Here is a 12,289-nt window from a genome sequence, read left to right as displayed (position 1 = left end):
TCTTGCTTTACCGCAAGAGTTTAATCAGTCTGTGTATAAAATTGTTCAAATGTTTTTTTTTTGTACAAAGTGTTAACACATCGAGTTTTCCCTGGGTTAAATTTTCCATTAATTTTTATTCTTTTTACTAAAATCATCTGTAATTTTATCTTTATGTCTTAGTAGTAGGCCATGCTGTCTGATTAACATTTCCAATTTTCTGATAAATAATAAAAATTCAAAAAACATGAAAGCCCTAAAGTCGATATTACGCAGAATATCTACATCCTTGTACGCGAGCTTGAGCTAGTTCGAGTAATTATATTCGTTTGTGCGGGTAAAATTGGGAGAATTTGGGAGAATCAAAATCCCGACCAAGATTCCGAATAATTATTAAATTCGACTGCTACTCAATAATAAAAATACGTATGACTAACAATCATAAAAGATGATTGTAAACGAACAATATTGTCAAATTGCCTTCGCGACGAAATCTTTCGTTGTTTCCGTCAACGAGAGGGGCTGTTTCGCGCGGCGAAATTGTAACTAATGTAAAAGTACATCAGTATGTCACGCGCGTGTTACGATATAACGTACAAAGACTTTGGCTTGAATTGTATAAAACTGATTTTTTTGTGCGTGTCGCCTAATACTGCCGAAATTTTCATGCATCCTTCATTTTTACAAGTACAAGGATTGAATGGAGCGAAGTTAAATACAATCGTTGTGCAGTTTCAACATTGTAGAAATAGATCACAAAACTGTCGACAATTGAAAGATGCATAAATATTTCGCGACAAAATTTCGCCGGATATCGATTAGCCGGAGCGATTAGTGAGCTGCGAATTTATGTTTACCGATTTATATTCACGATTTATCGTCGATTGTATGATTTATCATCGATTTTTATTGTATATAATATACGTATGTAATACTGATTTTTCGATTTAATCAGTTCCAAGGATTTGTGGCAGTTTAAAAGTGTTTCAACTTTGTACATACATACCTTTTGCCAGTAATATTTGCTGGAGTGCATTAACGTTTTTTAATACATACAGTAGAACTTCATTTATCACGCTATTTTTGTTCATTTGCTTTTTACTTCAATCTTTCAATCCAAAATAACAAATCTTGTGCGCAGATACTGATTAACTCTCCATTGCCCTCGTTCATCAAACGAACGTTAGTGCTCTCGTATGAGCGCCGCGCCGCACCTGTATGTGTCACTGTATATTAGTACGGCATTACCATATAGTTTTCTCAGATTAACACAGTCTTATAAGAACAAGAGGATGAGATATCAATCTACCACAGTAAAGCTTAGGTTTGACAATAATGTCGACTGTATGTATTTACTCTCGCCATGAGCGCCGTGCTCAGATATATCACACCTAACACTTTCAAAATCTAATCTAAAAAAATTGTACTAACAAAATATTAGAAAATAGCTATACAAATATAATCTAGAAGGTTGTAAATAAAAAGTTTGAAAGTTTTAGAATCAACTTTTATGTCATCCATGCAATTAAAAAAATAAAATGTAAACTGAGCATTCACTTCATAAGAGGGCAATGGAGGATTACAACGGATGCTGGTAAGTACGTATTCCACAGGATAAGGATCTATGAAAAGAGATCTATAAAAATAAAAGTTCACGAAATTATCAATCTAACAATCAAATCCACAGATTCCGGATTTGGAAATTTTAGAGTAGTGTTTATGCCTCGGTAAAACTCTCGTAAGAAATCAAATAAAACAGATGAAAGTTAGAACTCTTGCTAAAGTTACTTGCTTCATCATTATATTTGGCGCAAATTGTCCTCGCGAATGAAGTTCCACTGCAGCCTCGATATATCGGATAAGAACTGTAGGCGAGGGGGAGTGCGGAATACGGAGAGGGTGAGAACTTTTTTCTCGCACACTCGTTCACATATTGTACGCCACGTAGATAGGATCGAGCTGGTCCGCGAGAAAGCCGTCGCGCAAGTGCATCCGTTGCTTCTCACCGCGCGAATTAATGGGTACCACACCGGGGTCCACTACAACTACCACGCCAACCACCAAATGGTGTTCCTCGAGCACGGCGCTCGTCACCAAAGCCACGAGATCGAGGGCCTCGCTTTCGCTACCGTCCAATTCTACCACTACCACTAGAAGGTTGGTCCATGTAAACACAGCGCTGGAAAAAAATACAATAACAACATTCGATTATCAATAGCTAATCGCCAATACAAAGAATAAAAATAAGATAAAAAAGAATAAGTAAAGGTTTCCAATTGAATAGCTAATATTGTGGATTATCAAAAAATTAAGAAAATATTTAAATTAGATTAAAATTTAAAAGGACTTACCATTCTGCGATTTTCTTGTGACACCGCATGACACTGTTCTCGATGTCTATCGGATGGTAGCGCATACCTCGTAGTAGGATGGCCTCGTCGAGAGCACCAACGACGAATACGGCATCATGAAGTTCTGGATCGCTTGGTACGAGATCAGCCTCGGGCACATTGTTAGTATCACCGGGTACGTCGCTAATCACCGACTGTTGAACGCTCTCGGTCCTTCTCAGGAAACCAAGGTAACCGGTCCTCGCGTAGACCTCGCTCGTATTGCCAGTAACCAGTCGCGCGTTGAAGTGATCAGCGTAATCACTCTCATCGCCATAGATCGTGAAGTAACCGCTCGCGTTGTGCGACGACTGTACCCAGATCTCGCCTAGATGCGAGTCGCCGCATTGACCCTTGGTTTCGGGATTCGCAATGATTACTTTCACGCCGGGCAGCAATTTGCCCGATTCCATCAAGCACAGAGAATGCGGACTGCCTCGTTCCACCAGGGATACTCGGTCGTTACGTAATGCACGAAGGTCCACATAAACTGTCGAAGGCTCTGGACTGGATGCTCCCTATGGAACAAAATCAAGAAAATAATGATAGATAAGAATAGATCTCCAGGAACCATCGAAACGATTAATCCAAGCAATCAATTTTACCTGTAAGCAAATGGCAGTGTTTACTCTGCAACCGAATGAGGTGGAGACCGCGCGCGGGCTCAGACCGAGTGCGGAGAACAGCTTACTAAAACTCGTCGTTAACGCTATCCGTGGCCTTTCCTCGGCGACGACAACACACGTTCTCACGCACGCCAGGCTGACGCCTCGTGCCTTGAGCGCGTGAACCGAGGAGCCGAGTCCCTTAGTGCACAGCTCCATAACGCCGTACGAGCAAAACGTGTCTCTTACTCTGGATTGGCTGACCGCCGACAACCAGAGTGCAGGATTAGCTTCCACCTGGTAACGGTAACAAAATCGATCAAATTAAATCTCTTTTCACCGAGCACAAAAATTGCGATACTTACCTCGGATGGTGGTATCAGTATAGAATGATGTCCACTATATATACTGCTGAGACACCATAAGGCAAAACCGAGACCCGAGTACGGATCCAGGCAGAGAGCGATGTGTCTGGAGGGGTAGAGCTCGCACGCCAATTTCATGGCACGGCATAACGAAGTGACCGCCGCGTGAGACATCTTGATGCCGGCGAGCATGCCCGTTGTCGAAACACTGAAGTCCAGATAGGCCAGCATCTCCGCGGTGGGCGCCCGATACATCACCGGTAGCTTCTTCTTTGGCATGTCGTCCATATCTAGGATCATCGGCCAACTCTTCACGTCGACCACGTTGTTCGCTTCCTATGCGAAACAATACCGGTCAATAATAATGTACACCTTTATCGCCTTCTAATATCGACAACACGATCAACATTTTCAATTACCTTTGTCTTCAACAACTTGAGGAGGTTCTGGTTAGTCAACACGAGGACGGATTTGCTGACGTCCACAATCATGCGAACAGTCGGCAAGGTCGTTTGGAGATTTTGCGGATGAGGTGGCCTGATGGTTACCGGCACAGCGCCAACATACAAACAACCGTAAAACGCGCATATCAGATCGGTACCAGGTGGGAAAATTAGCGCTACATGGTCCCCGGTATTGACCCTTCCTCGATCCAAGAGTAGATTCCCGATTCTCTCGGCCTTCTTGTGCAACTGCGAGCAGGACAATGAGGTAGCGACGGTGCCCTTCGCGTTTAACGACGTAAATATCACATGGTCCGAAGTACTAACAGCGCGCCACCGTAGAATTTCAGAGATAAATTGGTACTGAAAGATGAATAATAATGTAATATAAAAATAAAAATTGAAAAGTCGCTCTTCCTTTCTCTCTCCTTCTCATTGAGTTTCAATAAACTTACAAACCTTTTTGGCATTATCACTATCCTCGTCTAGGATACCCATATCTCGTCCCTGCGCAGAGGCTAATCGGTTACCCTGGACTATGTTCCCTACCATAACACTGGCTGGACCGACATCTGCAACAGAATCCCCCGCTACACGCCCCCGCACCATTCCGTTAGTAAACCAACACAAACACTCAACCCAATAATGAGTAGCTCACACACTCTCTCCTGACTGAGGCCGGAAAAATCAAAGCTAGAGCAATCTGGTTTTCGCCATCGTAGCCAACAATACAAGCGTTCATGGGTCTTCCGCTCCACAGGTCTACGCTTTAACGCGCATTCACGAATCTTTGTTGATCCATGGATGCTTGAATTTCCAAACATCTTTTTTTCAATTAATTGTACAGTCCAGACTAATTGTACAGATTCCAAATTGATTACGTTGTACATTAGAATATTGACGTTAAAAAAAGAAAGTACAGAAAAGCACTGAATACAGGAAGCTAAAAAAAATATGGAAAATTTTTTCCAGCGAGAAAGTAATTCAGTAAAAAGTAAAACCTCTTTCTAATTACTGAAATTAATTATATTTGCATTTAATTAGGGCACTACAGGATATTCGGAACTCAGCCAAAAGAAAGAAGGATAACTAAATGGAACGACATGCTAAGCATGTATAATTAACTGTGTAAGGATTGTTAATAAAATAAAAGATGCGCGATAACTTTGTGTTCTAATCTAATCTCAGTATTTTGCAACGAATGTGAATCCCGAGTATTTCCCAAGTAGATATAACACAATGTTACCACGCATTCCGTAGTGTTTCAAAAAAATGCTTTTTTTGTATTTAATCATTAAAAAATCCGCTCTTGTGAGAAATTTAACCAATATTTAAATTTATTTAACTAATACTTCAAATACTCATTTAATTACAGAAATATTATAAGTAGACAAATAAATTCTATCGTGACATCTACTTTGAAACACCGGTATATGTATATGAAGACATTACACCATGCAAGTGTGTGCCAGATTTCTGAAGCCTACCAAAAATTTTATATAGATGTATGAAATTTCTCGATGTGTAAATAGAATTCTAGAAAGAGTAAAATTTGTAATTATCATTTTTCTTCGATTTCTTGCTACTCCACTCCCTTCACTTTCACATACACACATACATTCATACACACATCTTCTTTTTTATTTATCTTTCCCTTCGCTTATCACCCTCGATTACGATTCACATACACAATACAATTAAAAAAAAATTATCAAACTACTCGTAACTCATATCCACGTCAAATGTTTGACGTGGATACGAGTAATGCTAAATATGTTCATCTGATCGTTTGATTTTTAAATTAAATATAATTTTTGTATTAAATCTAATCTTTTCCTATATATCTTATATCAATATTTACAGTCCTTAAGTTCTATTTTGTAAATATAAAATGTACAAAAAAAAATCACTGGCATTTAAAAAAAAAAATGCTTACTGGCGTTTGCACAATTTTCATTATTTAGGTTTACATCGATACCTGTCAGTCACAGAAAGATATCGACGCGATTCCTGCCGTTAGACTTTGCTTCATTTACCTGAATGAATTTCGCGCGGTTTTGGCAAATTGGTGACACATGTGTGAGGACAGAGGAGCACATTAGCCGGATGGAGGGCACCCTCGAGGAAGCGGCGTTTCGTTTCCGAAAGGTGAATACCACCCAGTGGCGTTTTGGGCAAATAGTTTGGAGGTACCAAGGCAAGACAATATATCCCTACTGCATGGATTGAGTCGACTGCTTGCAGCACCCGAGACATCCACTGGAAGCTCTGTATAAAATGATGAGAAATACTTAAATATATTCAAATCGGCTTTCTAACAGATGTACTTTTTTTTCTTTAATAAAAGTTTCTTCACCTTTTTTTTTAAATAACATTTAATTCTAAAACGCACCTCTTCCTCACTGCAATCAGGCCGTTGTTCGGCAACGACGCATATCCTTTCATCCCTAAGAACTCGCACGCTGAAAACGGCGATTCTACCACGATAGATAAATTTCATTGGTTCTACTGCCAAGACAGTGGCGATAATGTCGTCGGCATTGTGTTTCCTGCCAGTCACCGTCATGAGACCGTCCCGCGATCCGCAGACAAACACGAGTCCTCCAGGACCAAGAAAACCCAACAAGCCGGAACGCGTGTATTCTACTTCACCCAAGGCAGCACCGTCGACTTGTAAGGGCGATACCTTGAAGGTATTATTGGTAAGCCCTTGCAGGCCCCAATATTGGCTACCAGTAGCTGCACTGTGTACGCATATTTCACCCACTTCATCCGTCTTACAAATAAATGGCTGTCCTTCCATCTTAATGACGACTACTACACCTGTGAAAAATGCAAAGTTAAATCGTCATTAAAATGCGTCACAGTGCAAAAACAATCAATTTGCAAAAAGACTCACTTCCAGGCATGACTTGTCCGCAATCCTGCAGCGTCAATGACGTAAGGGAATTCTCCTGATCTACTCTGACAACTCCGTAACTCAGGCCGGACATGGAAAGAACTCCACGACCAGTCGCATTCACTCCTGCGCGTCCTGGCCTTCTCACAGAAACTGTGAGTGCCTCGCTCGAGGAAGCGCAAGGACAGACAGCGTCCGGCCTGAGTCCTTTAGACTGGAACACTGAGAGAAACTGATCGCAGGACGAAAGAGACCAAGGATTTGCGCCATCTGCCACAAGTAGTAACCTCAACGATGCCAGAGAGACGTCTTTATGATCCTTAGTTGCTAATAAACCCCAGTGAAGATCTCGTGATTTTACAACCGCGACGCTGGCACGATGTTTCGTGATCATCTGCATCCAACTAGCGGGATTAACCTTCATCAGAGCATAAGGGATGAAAATGACGTGCATGCCGTTTAGCACGCTAGTCAAAGTGCTGTGCCAGAGGCCGACTTCCCGTTTAAAGTCTAGCACGCAGACGGCATTCTCGCCTTCAGTGTAGCCGCAGGCCTGCGTGAGAGCGCGACAGTGGGACATCATCGCCGCCCTGGTAATGGTCACGCCCATCACAGAGCCATCCTTGTCGGTGGTGTATTCAATATACGCGGGGGTGTCATCGGTAAGCCGTGGTGGTGGCAGCCAATCCTTGGGCGTTTTGCCTAGATGCTCGGTAACGAACCAATGCAGTTTTGGCCAGCCCTTAAAAGCTACCACTTCGCCAGCCGCCGTCTTCGGCAGACCCTTCAGGCATGCTTCACTAGTCAACGCCACCTGAAGATATCAAGATAAATAAATGTTGCTGATTCCCAAGGTCGAGTAAACGAGTCACGGTTACGTACATTAACACAAATTGTAATGCAAATTGCAAGACTGCACGGCTAATTAAACATGCAAATATAGAAAAGAATGTTGTTTGTCGGATAAGGCAGGAGACCGTGCTCCGCTTACCTGGATTCCACAGCTTCCTAAGAGAAAACCGATCTGTTGAGAACCCGCGTCACGACGGGTCAGAGGTACTTCGATGGGCACTGGCACGATTCCGGCCTGAAGACAGCCATAAAAGGCGCACATGAAGCTGATCGGATCGTTGTTCGGATAAACCAGGGCGATCCTGTCGCCAGGTTTCAGGCAGCAATCCCCGCCGCGACTTAGAGCCTTATTCAGAAGGGTATAGGCAATCTTGTGAGAGCGACTGAGCAGTTTCCCATACGTGAGCGTTACGCAAAGCTTGCCATTAGGATCCAGGACGGTAGCCACAGGTGCTTTGTACGTCGCCGAGCCATACCTAAATGTAACAGATATATTCTTACATGAATCGCTGAATATATGAATCTCCGCTCGCAGTTTTGAATCGTTGGATCTATAGAACGCGGCATCCTTGACTCATCGATAACTCACCTCTGAATGGCGGCCTCGAGAGATCGTGGCAAACCCGATGGCACCGATAGCGCCTCGCCTGTCGCCGACGTCATAGAACCGCCTTCGGGTTTGGGAGCATTTGGATCCTTCGGATTCGCCGCGATCTCCAGCTCGATGTCATCGTCCTCGTAAAACTCTGGTAGCGGTCGACGTTTCGGCCGTTTCAACGTGTTTAACAGTTGCTGGATCTTTGCGGAGACCTTCCAGCGACCGGTGGTGCCAGTACTGTTCTGATCTTCGACCACATGTGCATAACGATTGACCCGGTCGGCGCCAGGCCGCCGCGTCGCCGATTGTTGTTGTCCGACCGGAGTACTGCTCGTAACATGAGTAACGTCCGGTGGTTGGATATTGCAATAGGCGTGCGGCGTGTACTCGGCGATGTCGGTGATGTCCGCACCAGGCGGCCTCCTGGCCGGCGGTCTGGGAGGCGGTGGAGTGTCGCGAGCGGAACCGGTACTGCTGGTGTCCGACAGACCAGTGCCTATCAAGGTCAACAATAACTTATAGCACACAATTATCGGACAGCTTATTTCGTGCGACCATCATGTGTCACACGCGCGCGGGTTTTTTCATGTTTCAGCTCGCGGTTCAACCACTTTTTTCCACTTGGATGCATGAAGAAAAAATAATGCGTATTGATTATTGGCGTGTCGTCCGGCGGAAACAGTCAAGGACGCGTGATGCCAGCATTTAGCGGAGTCACATGGCGCTTGAACTGTACACGACGCGTTTTCTTACATTCTTTTTTTTTCTTTCGACATATGCGGGTGCAGGAAAACAGATGGACAAAATTACATTTGCTGTATTATGCGGCGCACCGATCATCCACATCCACTCCATTCCATTTACTAGAGATGTGTGAACTATTTGAATACTCGAATCTCACTCGATTTTCGATTCGAATTCGAATTTCTATGTTTCAAATCTGACCCATATTATATATATTTTCAATTTTATAAAATTATATTTCCCGTTAATAAGCAAAACAATACGGTCATGTTAATAGGTGAGTACATTCAGTATTACAACCGCTGACTGAGCGGCTAAACGGTCAAAAAGTTTATTTCTAATTTTTGACATGTTCTGTGATTCTATCAAATTGTAAGTAAAAGTTTGAACGTATGTAAAAAAAATAGTAAGCTATGAGTATTGATAATAAAATAAACTATATATTATTTTATTTTAATTTATATATATGTAATTAGACAATATGTTATTAGATATTACATTAGTATATTTTAATAATTTATCTATGATTTTTCGCCTAATTGTTTACTACGACATTAAATAAAGTATATTTATTAGTTTTATATTAAATATTAAATTTTTTTACCTCAAAAGAATTTATATTACATAGTTAACATTATTTTTCCACATCAAAATATTCTCTTATTATCTACGTGTTAAAATTCAATTTAATAATAGTTATACTATTGATTAAAAATTATTATATTTTAATAATTCGATTCGACATAAAAAAACCTTTATTCGCACATCTCTACCATTTACTAATCTTATGCAACAATTATTTATATAAATAAATCCCGATTTATTTATATTCATTTCATGTAATTCAATCCGTTATAAAAATTGACACACACGCAACAGGAATGTTGCTTCTGTTTTATTATTTCGTCATCATATGTGACTGTAATGATAATTTTACCGGTTGGGCCACCCGCGCCCGGACTCTCCTCGGTGACGACACTGTCCTCGTCGCTGCTGGACTCGCCACTGTCGCGTCTCTCCCGATCGGGGCTTCTGGCCATCACGGAGGTTCTCTTGGACGGCATTGGCAAGGATGGCTTCGGTCGTCCCTGCATCGCCGCCAAGGCTTGCTGCACCGCCTCCTGGCGCACCTCTAAACGTAAGAATTGATTACTCAAACGGACAACGAGGACGGATGACACGTGCGGACACTTGATGGTCTTACTTCCGCATCGTCATCCGTTCATCATCTCCCGACACTATTTATACATACGTATTCATGCGTATTGCGCATCGTACATTTTTTGTCTCGTTGACGATTTAACGTAATGCTCTCGAGAGTGTGTGTGTTGTGTGTGTGTGTGCATATATATATATGTATGGAAGGATTTGCGAGATAAGGTGCTTAGGCTCGGGAAGATTGAACAGTTAAATTAAAGTTATTGAGTAGACACCATAGCAGGACGATACTATGCACATGTATTTTTTTTCTAGCGGTACAACACACACGAGATAAATGAATCTTTCGCATGCTGCCACTTGCAAGATGTGTGCAGACTCTATTTGTTCCATCTTAATTCCGTTTCGAGCACCATTTATCGATTGACACAAAGAACTATAATTGATACTATAATTGCCTTTGTCCGCAATGATTAATTTTGATAAAAAGGTCGCGAAAGATATAAAGATCTGTTCGTCATCAAGGCCGGCTCAAATCGCAGATAAAATTAGTCCGAATATTTTTTAAATGGACAACACCGTGTAAACTTTTTTTTGTGAAATGACACATAACACTATTTTTACAGTCAAATACAAATACTAAAAAATCAAACGTTTTACCTTTAATTTGAAGTAAAATAGTTCTTATTTCTCAGTAGAATTGAACTAATCTTCAAGCAACTTGAATTTCTCGCATTTACAGCCTTTTTTGCGCCAAGACTCGCGATTAAAATGGAATTACGTTTCCCGGTTGTGATAGATGCGTCCAATGCGGCCGATGCCGCTGCGCGTAAACTGCAATATAATGCAGGTAACGTTCGGTCACTGAGTTGTTATATATTTCCGGGTGAAGCATACCCATATCGTTATTACGACATCATGCAACACAGGGGGACGCGGCTCGTTACAAGTTGTATTCGCATCATGTACGTCGACGCATACAGGGTGTCCCGCACATATTTACTTTCTTAGTGTTTATCGTTAATCATACAATTAATTTCGACAAGAATTTTATCTGGTTAAATTGTGCAAAATTTCAATGTAAATATAATATATAAAAAAACACAAGTTAAAATTGATATTTACGTTGTTAACAGAGTAAAAATGTTATTATTTAATAATCACTACCTACACTTTTTTTTAATTTTATTTCCACGTGGGCGTGGATGACATTTCTCGTATGTTTTCTTGGGACGCCTTGTATATGTGTACGTCTCTATCGACGCGAGTTCCTGGATTGGCTTATCTTCTACAAGATACAACACTCCGTCGACATCCGACTGGTAACGGTGCACCAGGTGGAAGATTACCTGCACTTTGCGTTAAGATAAATGAACCTTTCTATCAGCGCTTTTGAACGAAGCGAGTTTTTCTCCAGGTCACGCGGAATGACATTTCATTCGGGGAGGGAGCGTAGGAAGTAAATGCGGAGCAAGGCGTCAAGCTTCGTGAATTTTATTTAAAGAACTAGAGTAGCTAAAAAAATGAAATCGTACCAAACTGTATAAGATTGATAAATAATGCTCACGTTTACACAAGTTATTGCACGCAGAGTAACACGCTGACTCTTGGTTGGATATTATCGGGCATAAAAAGACCGATAAAAGCCTGATGGATCACAGTTTTTCATGCAACATTGTTAACCCTTAAAGATGATCCATATGTGAATCTAGAGTCTATTTCAACGCTCATTCATGTTGCGTGCACGTCTTCAAAAATTAATATTTTTGGACAATTTAGACGATTAATATCAATTATTAGCAATTTTTGTAATTCTATTATATTCTTCAGTCTTTTCTATCCCTATTTCACATATATAACTCATATATATATATATATATATATATATACACCCAAAAAAAAATATTCTGCCGATAAGTGGGGAATTCCTCTTAGCAGTTCCTCTAAGCAAAAAATCTTACATGAAGAATATCCTTCTTTAAGTAATACGTATTACTTTATAAATGAGTGGATGCGTAAGCTATAATCAAGAGTAAATTCCTCTACAGTAAATTCTACTATTAGCCTCTTAAAATAAGAGGATATGCTAGATATTTGCGGCGCGCGCGTTAAAGTTAAAAGACGATCGTCTTATTAGCTACGCGATGCGTACGCTACCACACGAGACGCCCGTGTAGAAAGTTCAGCCCCTTGCACAATGCCAGGCAACAGGCAATAGGAACAGGAAATAATAAAAAATCGTTAATTACAACCTAA

General features: G+C 41.2%; 1 protein-coding gene across 9 annotated transcripts in view; it reads right to left on the bottom strand.

Moving 5' to 3' along the window:
- Window positions 1–96: 96 nt before the first annotated feature.
- The window catches only part of LOC112456420 (disco-interacting protein 2), a 29,811-nt gene continuing 17,618 nt past the window's right edge, over window positions 97–12,289 (bottom strand). For 7 of the 9 annotated variants that reach the window (XM_025018928.1, XM_025018929.1, XM_025018930.1 and 4 more), the window contains 12 exons: window positions 9,813–10,007; window positions 8,123–8,627; window positions 7,673–8,009; window positions 6,682–7,495; window positions 6,175–6,605; window positions 5,819–6,050; window positions 4,242–4,372; window positions 3,759–4,145; window positions 3,340–3,675; window positions 2,975–3,271; window positions 2,331–2,887; window positions 97–2,158 (listed from right to left, as the gene is read on the bottom strand). In XM_025018928.1, coding sequence (XP_024874696.1) covers window positions 1,906–2,158; window positions 2,331–2,887; window positions 2,975–3,271; window positions 3,340–3,675; window positions 3,759–4,145; window positions 4,242–4,372; window positions 5,819–6,050; window positions 6,175–6,605; window positions 6,682–7,495; window positions 7,673–8,009; window positions 8,123–8,627; window positions 9,813–10,007 — 4,475 coding nt within the window. In that variant the 3' untranslated portion in view covers window positions 97–1,905. The remainder of the gene's footprint in view (window positions 2,159–2,330; window positions 2,888–2,974; window positions 3,272–3,339; window positions 3,676–3,758; window positions 4,146–4,241; window positions 4,373–5,818; window positions 6,051–6,174; window positions 6,606–6,681; window positions 7,496–7,672; window positions 8,010–8,122; window positions 8,628–9,812; window positions 10,008–12,289) is intronic. The other 2 variants (XM_025018931.1, XM_025018924.1) reach the window with 1 other exon arrangement.

The sequence above is a fragment of the Temnothorax curvispinosus genome, unplaced genomic scaffold, assembly GCF_003070985.1.
Source record: "Temnothorax curvispinosus isolate PA1 unplaced genomic scaffold, ASM307098v1 QBEX01006828.1, whole genome shotgun sequence".
NCBI lineage: Eukaryota > Metazoa > Arthropoda > Insecta > Hymenoptera > Formicidae > Temnothorax > Temnothorax curvispinosus.
This window is presented reverse-complemented; position numbering and strand designations above follow the sequence as displayed.